At 39.4% G+C, this 25178-nt stretch overlaps 1 protein-coding gene across 11 annotated transcripts in view; it reads right to left on the minus strand.

Annotated features, from left to right (window-relative positions):
• GRIA1 (glutamate ionotropic receptor AMPA type subunit 1) overlaps positions 1-25178 on the minus strand; it is a 260702-nt gene that overhangs the window by 53709 nt on the left and 181815 nt on the right. For all 11 annotated transcript variants that reach the window (XR_013541837.1, XR_013541840.1, XR_013541839.1 and 8 more), the window contains 6 exons: positions 24817-24978; positions 19577-19744; positions 18091-18195; positions 15981-16091; positions 15336-15542; positions 11811-12181 (listed from right to left, as the gene is read on the minus strand). Coding sequence is in view for 6 of the 11 variants with exons in the window: in XM_078385616.1 (XP_078241742.1) it covers positions 11811-12181; positions 15336-15542; positions 15981-16091; positions 18091-18195; positions 19577-19744; positions 24817-24978 (1124 nt within the window). In the remaining 5 variants the exon portion in view is untranslated. The remainder of the gene's footprint in view (positions 1-11810; positions 12182-15335; positions 15543-15980; positions 16092-18090; positions 18196-19576; positions 19745-24816; positions 24979-25178) is intronic.

The raw sequence follows: 25178 nt of genomic DNA on the forward strand, positions 1-25178 counted from the left end.
CTCGCTTAACAAGGAAATCGCTTGACAATTAGGTTTTTGTGATAGCAAAAGCGATTGCAAAACGATGTTTTAAATGGGCTTTTTTTGCTTCCTGATGATTGGTTCCCTGCTTCGGGAACCGATTTTCACATTGCGGCGATCTAAAAACAGCTGATCGTCAGGTTTCAAAATGGCCACCGGGTGTACAAAATGGCCCCCCGCTGTTTTCTAGGATGGATTCCTTGCTTTACAGGCAGCGAAAATGGCTGCCCCTATGGAGGATCTTCGCTGGATGGTGAGTTTTCAGCCCATTGGAAAGCATTGAAGGGTTTTCAATGCATTTCAACTGGCTTTTTTATTTTGCTTAACAAGGATTTCATTCTACAGCGATTTTGCTGGAACGGATTATCCTCGTTAAGCGAGGCACCACTTGTATGTAGAACCCAGTTTTTACCATACATTCCCTTCACATAGATACGTTTCTGAAAAAGGGCAAGGATGACTGTATTTTTTCATAGTTATGTGAAGACAGAACACAGGCAAGTGCAGCTCATCATTCAGAGGTGAAAAGTTTAAAACAAACAGTAAATTATATTGTTGTTTTGATTGTAAGCCGCCTAGAGTGGTCTAATATGACCAGATAGGCGGGATAGAAATAAGATAAATAAATAAATAATAAAATAAATAAATAAATAAATGTAGGCAGAAATTAAATCATATGTGAATTCAAAAATAAAGGGCCTGATAACCTAAAAGAGGCACATTCAATCAGGAGAAAATACTTCTCCAAGAAACATTAAAATGTCTGCTGCCCTAAATGACATGGAGTTGTAATTATGTGATTAATTTCTGAATGCCCGTGTGTGTGTGTGTGTGTGTGTGTGTGTGTGTGTGTGTGAGAGAGAGAGAGAGAGAGAGAGAGAGACCTCCCTATATTTATAATTCTTTCAGATGTTCACACCTCCTCCTGATCTGTAAACAATCACTTTCTCCAGAGGTTGAACTCCAAGATTTTTTTAAAAATGAGAATCTTAATTGTTGTTGTACGTACTGTAACTTCAGAGTTGTATAACTTAACATCTGGCATGCTGCCACAATAACACCATTGTTATAACTAAAAAATTTCAGAGCTTGGGGGACAAAGTCCTGTAGCACAAAATATTAAGAAATCCAGGTTCCTGGAAAACCAGAATAGTAAAATGACAGAACATTGTCACTCCAAAATATTGAAATTACAAAGAATGCATATTATGAGTCCTGTATCCTTTGTTTATGCTTTGTTGTCATTCGTAAAACAATGTTCAGGAACATTATTGTAGAGTGACATTTCTCAGTTCAAGAGCCGGCTAATTGTTTTGGCATGTCTATAGTAAATTATTGTTTAAGCCTCAATTTTAAGAGCACTTTAATTTACAGGGCCATTTTTTCTATACCCCCTTTAATTTTATTAACAGTTTATGCATATACCATTTTACATATTGACAAGAAGAAGACCAAGTAAGAGACAGTTTGCCTCAGTGAAAAAAACTGTGGCCTTGATCTTGCAATTGCTGATCAGGGCTGTTAATGATAGGGCATTTTTGAGGACATCAATTCATAGGGTCACCATAAGTCAGAAGCGACCTGAACCCACAAAACAACAATAGTGTTGTGCCATAATTTATCCCATTTTCCAGAAATTTTATTTAAACATGAAAAAGAATCATTTTTTCTACCTCATTCTTGGGCCCTTTATAATTTCTTTTGATGACATTTTAAAGCTTTTCTTAATATTGCTAGGTGACTGGGGATATTACATTTTTGTAGGGTTTTTTTTTTCTGTTTCACAATTTTTCATGACTCTGCAGCTTCATGGGTTGTTCACTCTTTCTGATCTGACACCCCCCAATAGGGCATGTTACCTTATGTCATCTTTCTCTAGGCTTTAACAGAAGTGTGGGAAGTCAGGGAGGCTGCCAGCTATCACAGAGAGGATTGTACAGTGAGAGACAGGACTAATATGTACATCCTCAGCCACCTCATACGCAATGTTAAAAAAAAGAAATGGTTTCCCATGAAAATTTCTCCAGAACCTCTCTTCTGGATCTCAGGACTACTTTTCACCACAGTCTAAACCTGTGCTTGCCAACCTTGGTCCCCAAATGTTCTTGGGCTACAACTTCAAGAAATACTGGCCAGCACAGCTAGTGGTGAAGGCTTTTGCAAGTTTTGCTACAGACTCATAGAATCACAGTCATGGAGTTGGAAAAGTTCTATAAGGCCATTGAGTCCAACACCCTGCTCAATGCAGGAATCCAGGTCAAAGCACATCTGACAGATAGTTGTCCAATTTTATCTTGAACACCTTTGTTCAAGAATGTTTTTAGTCCAAGAACGTCCGGGGACCAGAGGTTGGGAACCATTGGTCTAAACAGACAACCCTGAATGCAGTTAAAATGAAGAAGGAGGGCTCCATTGGCATTAGTGGGATTTTTTCCCCTTTGCCTTCTAGCCATGCATGCAGGAAGGAACTAAGGAACTCTACCCACCTAGTATTAATTCTGACAATTACTGCCTTTCCTCCAATGCCTGTACTTAATGAAAGCAAAACTGGATGTCCTACTGTATGCAATGCCATTTGCTTTAACCCTTATTTTCACTATCTCTCCCTTCCTCTCTCTTCAAAAAGCAAAAACAAAACAGTGTCAATACAGAATTCTCTAACAAAACTTTCTTTTTTGATAGTGTGAGGAGAAAGAACAGACATCAACATCATATCTCAGGTATGTTTTTGGCAGATATCCAGTCACTAACTTTGTATAGTGAGATCAATAGTCTGATGACTGCTGCTTGCCAAGGGGAGGATAGATATAAGTGCCCGAATGCCATCTGCTGATCAGATAGATAGCAGTTTTATATAGACGCATCTCACAGACATCATTATTTGTAGTTCAGGGGGAATAGTGTATTCAGAGTGATTGATAACAAGCACAAGTTTTGTGCATATTTCATTGCAGACCTTTTGTCTGGAATTTGGTCACACTTCCTTATGACAGCAGAGCCGATCAAAAGTAAATTATGAATTTCTGGTGTCTCCATTGTATACCCCTTAATACTTCTCCTGCTTGGTGCACCAACAGAGCACTATTGCACAGTGCTGTCCCTCTAGGTTTGCCATTACCTGTGACATGTGCTAATAAGGACTTGGTGGGGACATCCCCCTCAATTGCAAATCAGTGCCCCCTGTATACCTATAGCAGCCCCTCACAAACTGTTGAGAAATCAAGAAATAAGAAGACAACCGAAAGTCAGAAGGGAATCTATGAAGGTACCAAAAACCATCCTCAAGTTCAAGGATGTATCATTTGAGACCAAGGTGAAGATAATTACAGTATAATTTTCCTGTGCACTTGCAAAATCTGGACAGCGAAGAAAGCTGAGATGAAAAGAAATGATATCTTTAAAATATGATGTTACAAGACAGCTTTAGGATACCATGGGCTGAAAGAAAAAGAAAAGGGTATGTTCTGGATTCAATCAAGCCTGAACTAGAAATAAAAACTGACTAAACTGAGGCTATTGTACCTTGGGCAGATCAAGAGGTATGTCACTGAAAAAAGACAATAATACTGGGAAAAGTTGAAGGCAAGAAAAAGAAAGGATGGATTGATTCAATTAAAGAAGCTGCAATAAAAGGGTTTATAAGAACTGAGCTAGGCTCTTGACAAAAGGACTTTCTAGAGGTCACTAATTCATAGGTTCATCATAAGCTGGAAGCGACGTGATGGCACATAATAGAAACACAAACATGCCAACGAATTTAGCAATATCTGTCTCTTTTATCAATGTACTTCAATTTTTAAGGCCTTGGGTACATGCTATTGTTGACCAAGGCTATTCTTAACATTACTGTGAGTAAAATAAGTACTCTTGAACTTTGTGCTCAGTATAGGCCACAGGCTTTTGGCCAGTAACTCCTGCACTGACATAAGGATGGTAACTAGGCTCTTAAATAGATTCAAGAAAGCATGTGATATTTTATTTTGTATTAAGTCATTGCATTTTTAATACAGAATTTAAGCAGGACTTTTAAAAGAAAGGCTGATAAAAATTGTTAAAGTACTCTGGTTAGATTTCTATGGTGATACAAAATATGTGTGCGGACGCATCTATCTGTAATACAGGAAGAAAGGCTTCAGGCATTAGATACATCACATTATCAGATCACATCCGTTGACTAGCATGTTTATGTCCTTATCTAGCCATGAAGTCTCTTTGGGTGGCACAGAAGTGGGGATGTTACTCTTTTACTGTCTATATAATATGGAACAAGAGTGTGCCATAGTGTAACAGGCACAGTTTACCTCACCCATATTTTTGAGGGAAGAACTGTCTCTGTGCATGGTGCATTTTGGTTACATGAATATAACCATTACCAATACAGTAAATCAACAAGCAGAGTACTGTACTTCCAGGTGATCTGCAGTCTCACTGATCCTGGACAACAGATACAGCCTCAATATGGTAACTTTAGTTATGGACAATTCACAGCTCAATGTATTTGCGAAGGCTTTCATGGCCCGGATCTAATGGTTGTTGTGGGTTTTTCGGGCTCTTAGGCTGTGTTCTGAAGGTTGTTCTTCCTAACGTTTCCCCAGTCTCTGTGGCCGGCATCTTGAGAGCAGAGTGCTGTCCTCTGAAGATGCCGGCCACAGAGTTTGGCGAAACATTAGGAAGAACAACCTTCAGAACACGGCCTAAGAGCCCGGAAAACCCACAACAACCAATTCACAGCTCACTTTAGCTGTAAACTAGAGGCCATCTGTCATGATCTAGACTTTCCCAGTGTACCATCTTCTCCGATTTTGCACTGGTTACCTATTCGTTTCCGCATTGACTTCAAAGTATGAACGATTACATATAAAGCCCTAAACGGTTTGGGACCTCAATATTTGGCAGATCGCCTCCTCCCACCCAGATCTACCCGAGTCACCCGACATAGCCAGCAGGGACGGCTGAGGGGACTGACGCCGAGGGAGGCCCGGAAGGAGAAAACAAGAAACCGGGCCTTCTCGGCAGTTGCCCCTCGGCTGTGGAACACACTTCCCACTGAAATTCGGCTGGCACCCTCGCTGGGTGTGTTCAAAAACCAACTAAAAACATGGTTATTCAGACAGGCCTTCCCCCCAGTCACCTAAGTTCTTTTCCCCTTTTTTCTGGTTCTTAATGTTGCCATCTTGGATAATATTAATTATAATAATTGCATTATGTTAGTTATTGTTCTACATTGTTTTAATGTGTTTTAATTTTTGTAAGCCGCCCCAAATAGACGTTGTCTAGAGGGGCGGGGTAAAAATTGAATAAATAAATAAATAAATAAAAGTATCAGCCTGTAACATCAGAGGACACGACCAGGGTGCTGGTAGGCTGCAAATCCACCACCTCAATGCTTGATCCATGCCCTTCCTGACTACCAAAATTGACCAGTGAGGTTATGCTGGAATGGGCAGTTTGTGTGGTAAACTCATAATTGTGGGAGTGCTATATGCTGTCTCATAGTCTGGACCATAGTCTGATCCATCCTAAAGAGATTGAACTTGGTGGCTGATGACATGAGCAGCAACAGGCCAATATTAATTTTATGGCCAAGTTGATTGAGTAGGTTGTGGCTCCAGGCTTTCTTATAGGAAACAGACTGCTTGGATCTATTCAAGTTAGAGTTCAGGCCACAACATGGCACTGAGGACAGCACTGGTCACACTGTACAATGACCTTTTAAGGGAGGCTGATGGGGGAGGAATGACCCTGTTGGTTCTCCCAGATCTCTCAGCAGCTTTCGATACCATAATCCATGATATCCTCTTGGACAGCCTATTAGCTCTGGAATCAAACCACTGGCTTCCAGCTGGCTCTGGTCCGTTCTTGTTGGCCATGTTCCAGCAAGTTCAGCTTGGGGATATACAATACAATAGCTGCTGAGAGATCTGGGAGAACCAACAGGGTCATTCCTCCCCCATCAGCCTCCCTTAAAAGGTCATTGTACAGTGTGTAGCCTTTAGCTACAAAGTTCCTCAAGGGTCATCTGTCTCCCCAGTGCTTTTTAACATCTATGTAAGGCTACTGGGAGAGGCCATCCAGAGGTCTGGAGTATGCTATCATTAGTATGCTGATGATGACATGCAACTCTCTCTCTCTCTCTCTGCAGTGGACCCTGGACCCTGGAGTGCTGCTTTGCCTCAATATTGGAATGGACTAGAGCTAATAGGCTGAAGGTAAACCAGGACAAGATGGAGGTCTTATTGGTCAGGGACCCCCCTGATAGGTTGGAGGGGTATCTCCCTATGTTGTTTGGATTTATCCTTTCTCTTATGGATCAAGTACACAGCTTGGGGAGTTATCTTGGCCTTTTCCTGGGAACATCAAATAGCAGCTGTGACTAGGTCAGCCTTCAACCAGCTTTATCTGATTGCTTTGATGGGAGGTCCCTGATGATACTGGTTCATGTGCTGGTGATATTAAAAACTGACTACAGTGGGGTCTTGACTTAAGAACGGCTTGAGTTAAGAATATTTTGACTTAAGAACCACTCTCATAGGAAAATACTGACTTGACTTATATACTTAGATTTGAGTTAAGAACTGAAAAAAACCACGTGGGAGGCAGGGAAAGTGCAAAATTTGAACTTTCAGTTAACTGTTGGCCAGTGAAAAGGGTGCCTGTCTGCTTCCTCACTCCTCCCAGCGTTTAGAGAGTGGATTGGGAGACAGTCTTCAGACTGCCTGGTACTGCCTGGACTGTATTTTCCCTGCCTTCCCTGAACCTTTCTTGACCTAAGAAAAAAAAGAAACAAAATATCCCCCTCTAGTGGTCGAAGGCGGAATAGCAGCTTCCCATTAGTTTCTATGGACAGAAAAGAGCAGATACGGATCAAATGGTTTTCAATGCATTCCTATGGGAAATGCAGATTTGACCTGCGAACTTTTTGACTTGAGAACCGCCTTCCAATACGGATTAAGTTCTCAAGTCAAGACCCCACTGTATTACAATGCTGTCTACATGGGCATTCCCTTGAAGCTGACTCAGAGACTACAACACATCTAAAATGTGGCAGTCAGGTTAATCACTGGGGTTGCTATGTTTGATCATTTTCCCATAATGCTGAGTCAGTTGCACTGGCTTCCTGTGCATTTCCAAGTCAGATTCAATGTGCTGTTTTTAACATACAAAGCCTCTAATGGTTTGGGACTTCAATATCTGTCAGAACGCCTTTCCCGAAGAAGATCAGGCCATGCTACCTGTTCCATCCAGGCTGGTCTCTTATGGCTGGCCACACCATGGAAGGCAAAGAAAGTTTCCACAAAGAACAAAGCGTTCTCAGTAGTGGCCCCATCTCTTTGGAATGGGCTTCCGGTAGAGGTCTGGCAAGCCTCCTTCGTCTCAGCCTTTAAGAAAATGTTAGAAACCAGACTTTTTGAAGAAGGTTTCAGAGATATTACATCCCTGAACTAATTAAGGCATGCTGTCATCTTGATTGCCATTTGTGTTTCTATGTTTTACTCTGGATCAGTTTAATTTGGAGGGTAGTTATGAAGTTTACTTGGGTTTAGTGGTTTGGATGGGAAGGTTATTTTATGATTGTGAACTGCCCAAAGTAGTGTTTGTCATTGAGCTGGGTGGTATACAAAGTAAGTAAGTAAGTAAGTAAGTAAGTAAGTAAGTAAGTAAGTAAGTAAGTAAGTAAGTAAGTAAGTAAGTAAGTAAGTAAGTAAGTAAGTAAGTAAGTAAGTAAGTAAGTGAATGAATGAATGAATGAATGAATGAATGAATGAATGAATGAATGAATGAATGAATGAATGAATGAATGAAAATGATTTCAAACCTCCACTGCCTTGTGGCTATATCCACTCATGGAAAAGGCTTCAGGAGTTAACCTCGAGGCAAAATCCGGAACTGGAGTCCCGAAGGCAGTTCGTGTCATTCTGCCAACTCCTGCGACATCGCTGGAACCAGTTGTATTGGCTCTTGCCTTTCCATTGGACCATTTCAGCAATGTGGAGAGGGGGGATCTGCTGCTTGGGTAACAGCCTATCCTCCATATTACCTTACCCGGGCTTCATGCTCTGGAGAGGACACTCCTCGATTCAGAGCATGTTACCATAGTCTCTCGAGACTGAAGGATGCCTATGCTGAATGAATGAATGAATGAATGAATGAATGAATGAATGAATGAATGAATGATGAAATAAATAATGAAATAAATAATGAAATAATGAAATTCATGCCCACTCATCTACCATGCGAAGGGATGCTGAATACGTGAAGCAAAGCAAAGACCACCAGCTCATTGGACTCACAATTTGGTTGTTCAAAAAAACCAGCCTGCTTTGGCTTTGGCCAGTTTTGAAACTTTTCAATTCAGCTCATGCCCAGAACCCCAGCCAAGATTCAGAAATCCAAAGGTTCGTGTGGGAGCATAATAGTACCCAATTTCAGGCAAAGAGGGTGCTGGAGATTTTGGTGTGATACATTTTTAAAGCTGGTTTATATTCCTTAAAGGAAAATACCAATGAGTTTCTTTTCCTTCTTGCTAGAACTGGAAGAAATGTGCAGGGATAGCTCACAGAAAGCAGGCTACCAAATTTTAAACCAACATACAACAGCAGCTCTCTCTCTCTCTCTTTTTTTTTTTTGAAGTGTATTACCTGACCCCCATCACATCAGCAAGGTTGTTGTTCCCTCCCTACCTCTTCACCTTCATTCTGGGTGTGTTCACTAAAATAAAACCTACTTTTTTGTTGGCACCCCCAACACCTTGTTCATGAACCTTAAGTGGCTAATAAGTTGTTATCCATGATCCAGCTTTGGTTTTTGAAGCTTCAGAGAGTAGCCTGCTCTTTCCTGGAAAGCACAAAACTGGAGGGAAAGGACCTCCTTTGGCTCAGACTTTGGGCTTTATATGAATGCAATGCATGTTCTTATTGCTACATACAAAGCATGGGAAATTAGTCTGCTGTTATATCAAAATGCAAGTCATATTTTCCTATTTGAGAGTTGTATCCCAGTTTATTCACAGAAGCCAAACCTCAGCATCTTTAAGAAGTGTTGCTGCATGGCTGTTTTATTTATTATGTATTCTTATCCTTGATCAAGAGAGATAAAGAAGGTTAAAACATTTAAAGTTGAACCTATTCGTCTTTATCCCTATTACTTTGTATTTTCAAATTACAAAGTAATTCTTCAGTAGTAAAGACTTCTTTCTAGTAAAGATTTCTATTGATTAATCATCTTTATTTCCATTAATTAATTAATTAATTGTAACTACACTTGCATATCAGCCAATGTAATATGATTTTCTGACATATAGTTAATACGTGTAATTAAAATTATATACTAGAAACATTTCAGTATAGCTAATATAATAAAGTAAGCATGAGCTATTTCTTATATAGGACAAATAGAGCTACTGATACAAACCTTCTTTCAGATTTTTCTTTAAATTTACTATTACAATAATACATCAGAACTAAAATGACTTAAAGAAATAAATTAGTCTACCTCTATGATTCAGTCTACCAATTGCATTTCATGCCAAATTTTAATCAATATTTTAATTGATTGAGCTATTTATCTGATCAACTGAAGTTTATAGGCCAACATTTTACTACATGTACTCTTTACTGTTATGAACATAAAACATCTTGGTAACATGATTAGCAGTGCAACCATATTGTTGTCAGATTCAGAAATAAGTCACATTGTTCTCATAATGGCTTATTTGGAAGTTTGTAGGAATATGCTATGAGGCTGTGATCAACAAAAACCACATTAATTGCAAACACACACACACACACAAACTTAGCTAAGAGTAAGTCATACTGAATATAATGGAGTTTAGCCCTGAGGGAAACACAAAAATAAGTTGATTCCAACAATCAAGGCAAATTATATTATTATAAAATATATATTAGTAAACATCAAAAATAGGTTGGGATAATATCAAATGATAGAAAAATAACTGTACAAAAACTTTGCAGATATACGTAATATATTTCTAGTCTCAAAATGTAAAAACTGTTAGCCACAAAATGTTAAAAGCAATCACATAATGAGATTGACATGTATTGCACTTCACAGCAAATAAATGACATTTAATTTGATGAATACTGTGGAGAGTTATCAAAGCCCTGTGGTGAAGTTTAGATCATTTTAGGTCAGCCATTTAGTATATTCAAATTGTTCCATCACCACTTTACAAACTGCCAGCTATGATACACTGATAAAAAGTTCATTTCCAACTATCAGGTATAATCATCTAATCCCAACACATGTGGCTATGATAAGAAGGACTGGAGAGGCTTATTTTCTTCTTCCCTTTCTCTCTGGCAGGCCTTTTTCCTAACAAGAACTTTAATGAGCACAAGATATTAGATATCTCAGAATCAGTAATCAGACAATGACCTTTTAAAGTCCATTAGTATCAGAAAGGGTACAGCTGTCCAAGTGTCTCCAAGGTCTTTGTTTCTGTACTGCCTGGCCTTTCGTGAGTAAATTGCCTGGCAGAAAACAAACAGCTCCAAACCAGGCCATATGGACAGAGTCTGACTGCGAATGTTTCAATATGCAGTGGTGTAATTTCCTCATTTAGTCTCTCCAGTCTTTATCCTGACTTCCAAAACACATACACTTTATTTCCATCTGCACTGAGTAAATGGATTCCCACTAAGCATCAGAGGAAAACATATGACCCCGCCTTACCTTGGGAAGCCCCAAAATGCTTCCATGAGACTGCTTTCCTTTATCCCCAAAACACTTTCCCCCTAAAGGCCAACTAAACCCTGATTCTCATCACTTCTTGTAAGGAAATCAATGTAGGTGTATAGAAAACAATAGCACATTCCTTCGTATACCATTTGTCCTTTGTCTTTCACTGTTTCTTAGACTATATTGTCCTTAGCGCAAGGTCCTGTCTGACTTTCAGGTAAGCTGATTTAAATAGTTCTTCTGCATAACTGTTTTACAATATTTATTCCCGCTACCACCACTCCCCAGATACTCCAACCAATGTCTCAGGAGAAGCACAAAAGAAAAAACAAATGTACCTGTTCTTTTGGATTCTATATTAAACTACTGTATGAACAAAATGAAGAATATATGTGTTTTTATGCCATAGAAATCATTATCATACCATTCACTGTCCTAGCTTGGGTATTCCAAAGAATACTTAGAAACCAAGAAGCATAATCCAACTGCTATAGTTCTGCTTATGGTCAGAAAAGCAGTATCCGAGCGAAACACAGACAGTGTTTGCAGAGCAAAATTTCCTTCTGAAGGCCCATTAATGCAAGCTTTTAAGGCATCAACTCAAGTAGAGGAGAGAGACCTCTCAAGAGGCAGTAAAACAAAGTTTGGTGTTAACATGCCTGATACATTTCTGCTTATGGCTTTCTTCAGTGAGTTAATGGGAAACATTTGCAGCCATTTTTTTTCTAAAAAATTATCTTTCATAGCTTGCCAGAGACTAATATGCCTGTTCTCTTTAACCTCCTGAAGAAGGCCATGATATATGAATAGATCAACATTAATCAGGAACTTTAGTTGCAAACATCATTTACAGAATCCTGAGAAGTGTCTCTTCTGTACTTGAATTATATTTGGATGCACTCCAGTTCATGCACTTTTCAGAGGCATCAGACCAATGTATCCTGCTTAGAAGTATTCACACATAATGGGCTTCATATGTTATACTGAAGGTGAAAAATACAAAGGAGCAGAAATATCCCATGAACATGTAGTGAGACACTTCATCCTTCCTCATTCCCACAATGAGTACATATTTAAAGAAAATTTCTTACCTTGGAGATATATCACATCCTTGTTGCATAAAAGCTCCTAAGGAGAACCAAAGACTGTTAAAGATCCCGAATTCATTTGTTTGGCCATTGGCTGGCTGCTCTCGTCCTTCCTCAAGCTCCTCATTATGCCACTCATAGGGGCTGAAGCGACTGACCAGAAAGAGGACAACACTTACTCCAATGTAGGCAAAGACTATACACATCCAAATCTCATAAGCCAAGGGATCCAGGAAAGAAAAGACCCCAGGCTTGGATTTCTGTGGTTTTTTAATCATAATTGATATGCCTAGGCTCATAAATGGCTTGGAAAAGTCTATAACTTGCTCTCGCACTAGAGTGATGGTTAATGGTGCCACAGCCACATCAGCTCTCTGCAAAGGAAGAAGGGGTTGTGGGAGAAGAGAGAGAGAGAAAGAGAGAGAGAGAGAGAGAGAGAGAGAGAGAGAAATAGTATTAGAGAGAGGGGTTGAAAATGTACAGTGCATCATCCCTAGAAGATATCATGAATTTGCTACCAAAGATTTCAAGTAGAGAGAAAATTTGTCTAACAATACAATACAGCTCAGATGCTTCAAATAACAGTACAGGAACAAGAAGAGTTGTGGCATCTTGGTTGGTTCCAAGTATTCCATTCACCCTATCTGTATTTGGACCAAGGCAACATGTGGGTGCATGGTGGGTAGCTGTAAGTAAGCACATTTTGTGATATTGTACAACACCATTCCTGAACACATGGCACATCTTTTAGGGAAGCAGACTTGACTTTATGATCCCATAAAGGAATCCACAACTTTGAACTTACAAGAGCTAAGCAGGGCTGTTGAGGACAGGGCATTTTGGAGATCACTCATTCATAGGTTCAGCAGCAATCAAGCAGATGTTGTAGCCATGAGGTCTGCAGTGAAACTCAATGTCACTATGAAGAATTTACAGTGAATGGTACTGTCAGATTTCCACCAAGCAGTGCATACTGGCATTGTGAGGAAATGGCGACTCTCTGTCTCTGAAAATACTAGCTTGGTTGTGAACAAGATATCTGTTTTCCACCCTAGGTGAAACCCATAGGCTTATGCGGTAGCACAGAGCAGAAGTGGAAAGAAACAACAGAATCTGTAGATAAACTTGAAGCTGGAGATTAAATATTAAACAGAGGATTAAATTTTTAAAAGTCCACTGAAACCAAATTGTGATTGTCACTTGACGGTTGAAGAGTAAAAGTCTCAGTAATTTATTTATTTATTTATTTGTTCGTTCGTTCATTCGTTCGTTCATTCATTTTATTTGTACCCCGCCTATCTGATCAGAACGACCACTTGTAAGATCCTTACAATCCTTCCTAAAATGGCATAAATTCTTCTTCCATTTAGTAGCTGCTTGAAAAACACTGAGTGTTAAAGTCTTTCTAAAAAGCTGTTCCTTTGTTACATTCAACATGTGTTCAGCCTGTGTCTACGCATACACAGACTGTTGATCTCTTGTACAGTCATGAATGTATAACAATTGTTCTGTATACATTAAACACAAAATGTTGATCAATTATTCTTATGTAAAAGGTACAGTGGATGCATTTGTTGATATACAGGCTCAAAGTGCAATGTCCTTTTGCCCAGCAAAGAGCACACCTTCACTTGAGAAAAAAATGTGACATATTATTGTAGCTCTTATTGGAGATCAATGGAAATTCTTATGTTTCAAATGAGAGAGATATTTTAAGAGAAATTGAGTAACTGCTTACAAAAAATTAATAGCTACTTCTCTACAAAGATGTAAGTGGGGCTGGAGTAGGATCTCTGAAAAAGTTACATAAACAATTATAAATATATTTAGTCCATTTGTATATACATAGAAAATATGTTTATTAGCAAAAAGCAAACAAACTAACTAAAAAACCAAACCAAACCAAACACTACAAAACACCAAAAACTCTGTTAAAATGTGTAAGTCAAAAACACTTGCTTACAAGTATCTATCTGAAAAGGAAGGGGACAAAGCAAAGGAATGTCACTAAATAAATGAAATAAAAAAATAAAAGCGAGGATATGGAATTAATAAATTAGTTATTTATCTGTTGCCAGAGAGCCTTGTGCTTAGATGCAAGTGTTGGCCTCAGGCTGTTATTTTCTGGCCTCAATGTTGGAAAGATTTCTCAGATTCTGAAGTTTCAAGAAGGCTGTATGCTATTTTAATAACCACCATCCATAAAAAAAATGGTAGGGAAAGGAAAAGTGCACCAAAGCAAAAATGCTGAGCTTGTACAATACGTTATATCCTTAGTCACCTGACAGTCTCAGCCACCCAGAAGGAACCCAGCTATCCCTGTAAATTTTGTCCAGTTCTGTAAAGAATTAAATAAAAATTCATTTGAGATGTGGTGGCTAAAATCTTGTAGGCATAACTATGCCTGTGGAAGGGTGAGGATTGCCAGAGACAATTTTTGGTAAAAATGTCCTACTTATGTTCCATGGGTTTTTTGGCTCCCATATAATGCCTTTGATTGCATGGAAGTTCTGGGAACTGCAGGATGGGAGGATGAAGTTTTTAATTACAAAGCATTGCTGCTGCCTGAGGACAATAAGGGACAACATTTCAGCCCTTGAAATGTAAAGGTGATTGCCTAGCACAAAAGAAGGTGATGGCTAGTTATCTGAGATTTAGAAGGCACAATCACAATGGGAATGAGAAACCCCGGTGGCTCTCTGGTGGTTCCCCCCCTACTAATAACAAGCAGTATTTCTCCTTTATTCACAGAACTTGGCTGGTATTCTATAGGAAGGCCCAACTAAGGTAGGCCCATTGACTCAGTGGGATTTACAGTAACTATTGCCTTTCTTTTCAGCAATAGTTTCAGTGAACAGGGGCTAGCAATAGGATAGTGGCTCTACTCTATAATTCTTCAACTGGTGCTGCAACGTAGGACCACAGACACCACTGTTCAATGGCATAATAGTAATTGTGTGCCAACAACTTGATTCCAACTTATAGTGACCCCTTCCATGGTTTTCTTGGTAGAGAGTACTCAGAAGTGGTTTACTGTTCCTTTCTTCTGAGGGCGCCTTGCCCACGACCACACAGCCTTGCTCTCCTTTTGGGAGGCACAGCAGGGATTTGTACTCTCAGCTTAGATACCTAACTCATCAAGTTACCCAGGCAGCCAGTTGAATAATATTGTACTACAAAACTGAAATAGGGGAATGGCTTATTGGCACAATGCCCAGCTATTTATTTCCAGATGGAAGTGCTCTGCTACTAAAAAATGATCACCACAGACAAGTTAAAATGGTTCAACTTGAGTGGCTGTTTGTCAGCTGCACAGTATCATTAAAGGTACAATCCACCGACTCGCCCAGATTTTAATATTTGTCTTGCCATTATTAGTGAATTATGATTAGGACACAAACAGCGAATGACTTGAGGGAAACCGGTCTGAAATCTCTAGCACATTGCTGTTGAATTATACATTTGAGATGTTCTTTCAACATTCTCAGATACCATTTTCAAGTCACTGGATCAAACCAAGCCACTTACTCCATATACTAGCTCTCCAACCATGCCATTCCACAATTTAGTCTCAGGATCTTGGGCTCCATACTTTCCGTCTTTAACAATCTGCAAGCTATAGTTGTAGCCGACATGTTTTGCAATCTCAGCAGCCAGTTCTACGCAGTATCCTTCGTACCTCTGGTTGCCTTCCAACTTCTCATTGCTCTTCTTATTCATCACATACGGAGCTTCCTGGAAGAAACAGAACAAGTCACAGCTCCATGTCTCAGATGTTTGGAAGCGTGCTTCCCATTGTGTGACAGTAATCGCTCCATTGAAAGCACAGGAGCAAGGATAGGAGAAAACAGACAACTCCATTTATAAAATGTTTCAAGAATTTAAAGGGAACCAATGCTTAGTATGTCTTTTTTTGTCAGAAATTCTCTTTCAGCAGTTTAATATAGATATCTAAGAACTTACTGGGTATAACTTTCATTCTATTCACATGGAGAACCTGATTTTTAAAAGGATGTGGCAAATTTTTGGTTGCTAGTAGTTTAAATACTGAACACTGATGCTGTTAATTTCCACATAATAGGAGCAACAGTAGGAAGACTTATGGAAAGAAGAGTGTAGAACAAGGAAGGGGTTGTTGCAGTCAGAGGACATTCTGAACACTGCAGCACTTACTAGAATGGTTGTAACAATGTAGGTCCTGTTCTGGAAACTTGTGCTTTCATTTGAACCTGGTTGATCTGTGACTGTTGGAACAAAATCTTCATCTTCATTCCAATAACCTATCTGATAAAGAGAACATAATGCAAGTTTCCAAAATCTGAGATTTATTATTACAGTAGTGAGAGTAGTTATTGGAAAATATTGGAAAAAATAAAAACCAAATCATCCTCTTAAGGTTGAGTGTGTTCACTCAAAAATATTTTTACGTATTAGGTGTACAACAGCCAAATCATGACATATTTTGCAAACAGCCTATTTATTTGTGTCACTTCCTTAAAGGAGACATTTAAACTCTTGAAGTCAATAGTACTTTCTAAAGAAGCTTTGAGTTTCATAACTCGCTACACATGCTCTAGACATTACAAGATTAATATGTTCCAATTAATTCAATGGATGCACCTCAGTTGAGACTAACAATCGGATTTAACCCTCTATCCTTGTCTGTCTGTAGACACTTGTGACAGGTTGTAGGAGGCTCATGAACTGAGCAGTTTTGAGGAAGCTGCCTACGTGGGCAGGGTATTGAAACTGTCAGTTATAATTTACAATACACTCTTCTCATATTTTTCAGCAGTGACACACCAAGAAGGAGACTGGCTTGGAGGTGGCTGCTTCACCTGATTTAATGCTGGATGGGTAGACTGGGGTGGAAACCTCTTCACTCCAGTCCACCTGCCCCACAGTCTTCAATGTGGATTCCCTGGCTGGTCAATGTGAGGCTTGGGAGGGGAACTCCATGGCAAGAGGGGACTGGCTGCAGCCACCTGCCCAGAGACCTCAGGCCCTGATGAACCTCATGGGTCTGTCATGGCAGCCCCCAGCCTCCTCCGCTCACCATCAAACGTGGGACCTATTGCCATGGCAGTAAAATGGTATGCTCAGGTATGTCCAGGCTCCCACTTGCTAAATGTGTTGTTCTTGTCAGTCTAGGTTGTCTCAACTGGATGAAACACCTCAACAAGGAATTTTCAAACTGGGAATGATTCCCTGCCTCCAGGAAAGAATGGGATTAGGGTAGCTGGCTTTTTCCCTTGTCAAAATCTCCATAATATGCAAAGTATCCCTGAGTACAACTGGTTTTCTTTTCCTCTCAGAAGTAGAACACAAACATGCAGCAGACACAGAGCTGTTTTAAAGACATGTAACTTATCCCTGTGATGCCTCTAATCTTTAAAAACAATGCAACAAAGCAGCAGGCATCCTCATTTTGAGTAAGTTGTATTAGTTGCATAAAAACCAGTTATTTGCATCAAAGAGTTATTTTGTGTAGCTGTGCTTCATTTGTACCAATTTCCTTCTCATTCCCTTTTCTGTCAAGAGCGCAGAAACAGACCCTGTCTTCTTACAGAGTGAGAAGAATAATTTTGCAATTCCTCTTCCACTCATGCAAGAAAAACTGAGGATTAACATCACTAAGTCTAAGTATTGGTTGACAGGTAGCATGGGATAATGGTCAACTTGTTGGAATGGGAAGTTCAGGTTCCAGTCTTCTCTGAACCATGGAACTCACTCACGTTGGGTCAATCACTGTCTATCAGCCTGATCCATCTCACAGGACTGTTATGAACATAAAATGGAAAGGAAGAGTGCCATAGCCTCCATCCTTAATTTTATTGGAGGAAAGGCATGTTATCAATGTAGCTAAGAAGGAAGGAAGGATGGAAGGATGGATGGATGGATTTAGCCTGCTCTGTTCCCTCAAAAACAAAGTATGGATTGGAAATAAGCTGTCCACCAGATCCTACAGTTCTCTGGATGTTGTGGAACTAGTCTTATTAGTTTAAGCATTTAAAAATACAGAAGAGAATATGAATTTTCATATATTTAAATGCATAAAATATATGCATTAAAACATCACAAATTAGTGCAGAATTCAAACAGAATGGAATTATGGATAAAATGTGTTGTTGACAAAGATAAGAAATATATTTGCCCTTGCCTAGTTTACATACACATTAATAAGTCACAGCAAAAACTAATTTCTGAGAAAACATGGTCCCAAAAACAAGGCACAATTCTCAGATTTCATCCTTCTCTTTTAAAAAATAAAGTAAACCTTTACCTTTCTGATCCCATCAGCTTTCATTTCAATCACATGAAGGGTATAATTGGTCCGATGTCCTTTCTCATTAAACTGGACGTTGCCAGTTAGTCCTTCAAAGCGCACCTTCAGAACGAATGGTATAGGAATCAGTTACAAGACCCTGTTTTGTTCAAGAATTTAATATTTTGTCTCTATTCAAAGTTGTCAAACAAAATCAAATCCTATTATTCATACATCAAGATTTTCCTGCACTAAATAGAGAGGTAGAATCATTACATTTGCTCTAACAAAGCTGTCTCTGAGTTTCATCAGAAAGCATGTTCATAAAGCGATTTTCCCAAGCAGGCCTATTAACACAACTCCCATCAACCTGCAATCATATGATAATTGCATGGACATGCTAGTGGGAGGTGATGATAGTTGTAGTCAAACACATTTGGAGGGCACATCTAGTGAAAGGTTTTACTGAAGACTTCTCACCCTTTGAACCTGATGCATAGCACAATTCTCCTTAATATGTCTGAATAATAAAAAATAACTGAGCTACTTGATTTTCTAGGTGTAGTGCAAAGAACACTAGAAAACTAGAAAGCCAAAGAAGGAACTTTATCTAGATGTATCTTTGACATAATAGCTTTTATTTACAGAAAGCATTCAAATTTTAAACTCTTCCCTGGTACACATATTAGCAGTCAGCACTGGAACAACCCAGAGAAGACTGCATTATTTGCCAATTGTGCAAATTTGACACCGCTAGTGTATCCACATGTATGAAAGAACTGCTGGATTGCTCAGTGGTTTAGGTACCTAGCTGTGGACCCAAGGTTGGGAGTTTGGTTCCCCATTGTGGCTCCTCGACAGGGACTGTCAAGTTCTGCAGTTCCAAGATGATGACCTAGGCTAGATAGCTCAGTGTGTTAGGTATCTTGCTGTAGAATCTTCAGTCCCCCCTGCCCTGCATCCCAAGAAAAGAGCCAGCTTGTGTGGCCTTGGACAAGCTGCAGAGTCCCAGAGTGTTCTCAGAAAAAAAGGATGCTAAACTACTTTTGAATATCCTGTACTTAGAAATGCCTAGAAAGGTTTGTTGTAAGTCAGAACAATGGCACGTAATAAAAAGCATACGTAGTTACCTAATCATATTAAGTATTTCTAAAGCCTGGGAAGTGAGTTTGTGAACAAGGCCTTCAGAGAAAATGCATTTCTCCCCACACTCCTTTGGTGGGATTTTATATAATTTTAGTGTTCAGTTTTGCTTTCCTAAGCAAACTGATTCAGTCAGTTTGAACCTTGACTTTCAATGAAGATAGCATGGACACTCATTGTCATTCTAAACATTCTCGGCAATCATTGAACATGAAGCTCTCTGATTATGGTCCATAAAATAAATAAATAACATCAACGTGATGTTACAAACGTAGAGGGATTACCGGACATTTATGACACATATGTAACAACGACTGATTAAAAACAAGCTTCAGTGGCACACCATGGTTTGTTTTCTGACCTGTTGTAGAGCTCTCTGGATGTCAATCCCTTGTCCCCAAGGAACAGCTGGATTGGCTAGGCAATCCCCAGCATTCCCACGACGGGAAATGTCAATGCGCTGCTTCCTGAGACTCTGAAAAGCTTCTGCCATTACCCGAACCCCATCATACGTAAGAGCAGAGGTGTACTAGAAAAATAAAATAAAAGGTGTTTTCCGGCCATTAGGCTTGACCTTGGAAATTCCTTATCGTTTTTCTAAAGCAGGAAGCTCCAATTTCCAAGCAAGATTCCCACAGCTGCAGCCTCATTAGCCACTGTATTCTAGTATGGTTGCTGGAGTATCTCAAACAAATATACTCTGATGCTTTGTGACTGTAGAAATAACTAAGTTGAGACTTTGTTGCTTGATGTATGAACTCTGGTTCTGTTCTGGCATTCAAAAGACTGGAAAGTGTGAGCATGGTGAAATGTCTTGTTACATGTCTCCACCCAAAGAAGGGTCTGATGAAGGAAGACTCTCCTACACATGGAGCTTCTCTACATGATTTGAAACCTGACTGTTCAGGATCTGTCATGGTGAGAAGGAGCTTCATATGTGGCAGATGGTGCCCTCTTCAGACAGTCCCTTTCCCCTGTGGGATGACCATCTGTCAGATCTGCTTTGATTTGTATTCCTGCATTGAGCAAGGAGTTGGATTTGATGGCCTTACAGGCGCCTTCCAACTCCATTATTCGATGATTCTATGCCAGTGCATGGTCTGAATTTACACATGCTCACACTTTGACATTAACCCTTTTTTCACCATTTAGGACTTATCACTCAGTATCGATCTGAAGCATTCAGTGCTTTGTAATAATGGTGTCTTGCAGGTGCAGGTGCTTATCATTCATAGATGGAGCTGAATTACAGTGGTGCCTTGCTTTACAATTGCCCCACATTACGAAGAATCTGCTCCATGACAATCGAAATGGGGGAATTTCACTTTGCGATGATCAGTTCCCTGCTTCGGGAACCGATTCTTCGCAAAACGATGATTTTTAAACAGCTGATCGGCGGTTTCAAAATGGCCACCGGGTAACTAAAATGGCTCCCCGCTGTGTTTAGGGATGGATTTCTTGTTATACAGGCAGCGAAAATGGCCGCTGTATGGAGGATCTTCGCTGGACGGTGAGTTTTACCCCATTGGAACACACTGAATGGGTTTCAATGTGTTTCAATGGGGTTTTTATTTTTGCTTTACAATGTTTTTGTTTAACGGCGATTTTCCTGGAATGGATTATCGCCGTTAAGTGAGGCACCACTGTACTGCTTTGGACCATCTTTTTTCTTTTCTTTTTAATTATTACTTAAATCCAGTTTTAGATATGAACCTTAACCAGTGATGAAAAAGTGTTCTGTTGGATTGGACAGTCTTAACAAAAGTAGCCTTTTGTCTCCACTTGAGTTGCTGACACTTGCCTTGAGAATTTGCATATTCTCATAGAAACAAATCCACACAAAATGAGGTGCAAAATTCTAAAAGGCAAATGGCTATAAAATGTAAGTCACTGGGAAAAATATGTAAAAATGTGTAGGTTAAATGAAATACTTTTCTAAACCCTCAACTTACATTTATGTTCATTTTATATTGTTTAATTAATATAATTAGGGATAAGGTTTAGGATTAGTAGATTCACGGATTAATATGTTATAAATCAACAAGGAAATCTATTAGGCTTAGATTTTGAGGTATATTAGGTAGGGGGATGAGATTTTTTCAGATATAGATAGATATATTAAGTTAAAAGATTTTGTTTCTGTGTGTGCATGTATGATTTTCATTGGAAGTAACAGAATCAGATACTACTCTACTTTGGGCAGAGACTGTAGGCACTATCAAATGGGGATGTGGTAGAAGAAATAGGAACTTGGGGAAGGCTGCAGGGAGAGGGAAAAGGCAACTTATAACCGCTATTATGAGCCCCTCCACAACAAAACCTGTCACCCAGGTGCCTTGTTCAGCACTGACACTATGAAAGAGCAGCAGGCAGCAGTGTAGGGTGTGTGTGTGTGTGTGTGTGTGTTTGTGTGTGTATGCACGCACACCTACCAAGGTGGTGGCAAAGAAGCCTTTGGTTCAAGGTGGGACAGATAGGAGTGAACCTCTTATTGTTACTCAGTCTGCCTGCCAGTGCTGCCCAGAGTATTTGCCCATTCCCTAGTGTGACCTGTCCTCTGCTTCTCCAATGGCGCTGCATTTTCTGCTGGCATCCCCACTATTCAACATTCATTCAGTATGCCCATTACAGCCATTTCCTAATATCTAGGCACTGCTGGCTGTTGGAGTGCAGTTGCTTTGTTTGGCACAGTCACTGGGAAGGTATCAAAGGACACAATGAAATCCTTTAAAAATGTCTTGGCTGTTTGCAGTTTTTTTTTTTTAAAGGGGAAACAATCACTATATAGTATTCATATTGACTGTATCCAGGCATTCCAAATTTTTGAAATTCTGAATTCCAAATCTGAAGGGTTTTGAATTGTGAATCTGAATTTCAAGTCCAAATGTTGGTGCACATCCCTAAAATCAATAGTACAAGTTAACAATGGCTAAGTTGTTCCTCTCTCACAACTTGACATTACTCATTCAAAAGCAGTTGGACTCAGACATCATAAACAAAAAGTCTCTCTAAGTATAGTGAACAAAAGTGCAGCATTCACAGTATGTATTTTGATTTCCTCATGATAACATATAAAGAAGTTTTACTCTTAATATGGAATGCGCTGTGCTAGAATTGTTAAATTATAATTTATATTTCTATGCAAATATATTTATTGATTAGAGGTTTGTGATACACTAATTTAATTGTATGAAAAGCTTAAAATGTTGTTCCTAGAAAAAATGATATTATAAATGTTTTTTTCTGTTTTATTTAATATACTGTAATGCCCTTGAAGAAGGCTGAAAAGGCTAAGCTGAAGTGTGTCGGGCTTTTAATTTGGAATAAAGTGCACACTAGTATTTTTACATCCTGGAACCACAGTCTGTTCTTGCATTACAGGTTGTTGTTGCACACTTTCTAAAATCATGAACATAGAAGGTTGAATTTGAAATAAAAACTATATTCTGAATTGTTTGCAGCACTTGGAAAGTAATCTGGCTTCTTTTCATCTTTGTTTAAAACTTTATGTTCATTGAAACTTTTTGCCATATCATGTCAAATCCTGAGCAGATCTTTCACTCTCTTTGCCTTTCCCCTTCTTAATACATCTGTATGTCCATAAACACACAGCAGCTCAAACAACGGGGAAATGAGGATTAAGTGTATGCTACATACACCAGTATATAAGATGCAGAGTTTATGCATCTCTTCCTAATGGATTTGGTACAGTTGTATGATGGAGAAAATTGTCCTTGATAAAAAAAAGTTTCTTAAGTTTACACTTTAAAATGCAATAAATGTATTTAAGTTAGTATCATGTTTGCTTCATTCAGTACCAAACAATTGTAGATCCATATTTATTACAGAAACTGCAGGGTTCCCCCACCCATTCTGCAACCAAACCGAAATATATGGTATATTTCATAATTTGGTTTTCATTATGCATATTTAACTTGTGCAATTGAATTACTTTAATACTGTGCTGCAGTATTACTTGTTACTTACTTATTTGAAAGTAAAACCTGCTGAACTGATCATTCCAAGTGCCCTAAGACAGAACTGGATGTTGAGATTTTCCTGACAGGAGAAAAGTCCCTCCCCCCCCCCCCATGTTTCCTTGTTCATTCCTGTTTGTCACAAAGGATCACCGGTAGAGATGGGGGTATTCTATACGAATATCCCAGTGCAGCTGGACTTAACGAGGGGCCAGCCCCAGTGGTTGGCCAGTCCACTCATGCATCTGGCAGTGGCGGCAGCATCACTTATAATTCCAATTTCTCCCGGAGCTCTGCTCTCTTCCTGCTTGGCAGCCACGCAGGGAGACTGGTCCTCCTTCCCACTGCCTTGAGTGGCCAGGCAAGCAAGAGAAGCATGGAGCTCTGGGAGTGATTGGAAGGATGAGCGAGGCTGCCACCACTGCCAACCACATTAGTGGGCAGGCCAGCTGCAGGGGCCAGCCCCTTGTCAAGTCCAGCTGTGCGGGAATATTCGTATTCATATACAAATGCGAATACCCCCATCTCTAAGCAGGTCTTACCAGGATTTCTTGTCCAGCTTGCACTTTGAAAAGCAACTTTTTAGAAAACGTCCTCTCTCTCCCTCTCCCCAAAGAAAATGGACAAATTCACTGTCTGTCAATGTATTTGCCAAGAAAAGCCTTGCATCATGTGGATGGAATGCTGATAACATCATTGCTAAACCAGGTATATTTCAGGGGGAAACTGCTGTCTGGATAATCTCTATTTTGCCTCTACAAACTCTAGCATAGTAAGTAACAAGTAATACTGCATTACAGAGAAGGTCTGAAGAGATGCTGACATTGAATTAACACTGTTTTAAAGCAAGTAATGTGTTTACTTCACAGAAGTACATCAAGAAAGGTAACATATATCTCAATTCATATAGATTTCATTTCACACATGCATGTGTGCACATTCACATATGGGTATGTGGGCATGCATACATACAAATACACCAAGTGAGGCAAGTTTGGTGGTAAAATGGGACAAGGCCTTTTCTGTGGCAGCACCTCAAGTGTGAAGCTCCATTCTATGCAGATTAGACTAGTTTACATATTGCTTGACTTTTAGTAAACAATAAATAAATCTCATTTTTGCCTAGCATTTAATTTTTTAAAATATTTACTTAAGTGTTGGTTTCATTCTTACAGATTTTTTGCCCTGCTTTTACATTTGCTTGTACCATTCACTGCTTTTAGGGCCTGTTTGGTATACAGTATATATCAGTTCAATTAAATTTAATGGGACATGTGGAAGTGTTGACTTACCATTCAACAATTGCTTCAGTGGGTCTATTCTAGTTGGGAGTAATGACTAGATTTGGCCCACTGTAAATAATGAATTATAACAGCAGCAGCAACAATAACCATCAGCTAATCCAGAAACCAGAAGTTATACAAGTTAATAGAACTATTTTTTTAAAAAAAATCCTATGCCATGCCTTGTTTCAAAGAGAAAAAAGCAAAAGAGAGCTCAAACTGAGGCTTCTAAAAATAAACACATGAAAAATAAAAGTTTCTGCTTCTGGTTTCACGTTGAGAGTTTAACATGAGAGTGGCATGACTGCCTCCTCAAACAAATGGTTTTCAGTACCACTTGCCTTTGGCCTCTTCCAGTCAACCCGAGGTTGTTCCCTGGCATCATTGTTCTTCCACTGTTGCATGATCCTGGCTGGAATGCTGTCTGTATAGTTCACCAACTGGAATCCAGTCACATTTGCTCCACTTGCTCTGAATTGTGCCAGGTCAATGTCCATGAAACCCTTGAGAAGAAGCCAAAGAAGTAGGTAAATGTGAGTGCAAAGGAAGAAGGAAGACTAGTAGATATAGAAATGATCATAATGAAGGATACTTGAGGAATTTGATCTTTGCAAATTCTGTTTCAAAGTGACCTGATCTGCACCACCTCAAAGGAACAGGACCATTGGATCAATGAGGTTCTGGCAAGTCAACTCCTTCATAA

This window comes from Pogona vitticeps, chromosome 2 (genome assembly GCF_051106095.1).
Source record: "Pogona vitticeps strain Pit_001003342236 chromosome 2, PviZW2.1, whole genome shotgun sequence".
NCBI classification, from domain to species: domain Eukaryota; kingdom Metazoa; phylum Chordata; class Lepidosauria; order Squamata; family Agamidae; genus Pogona; species Pogona vitticeps.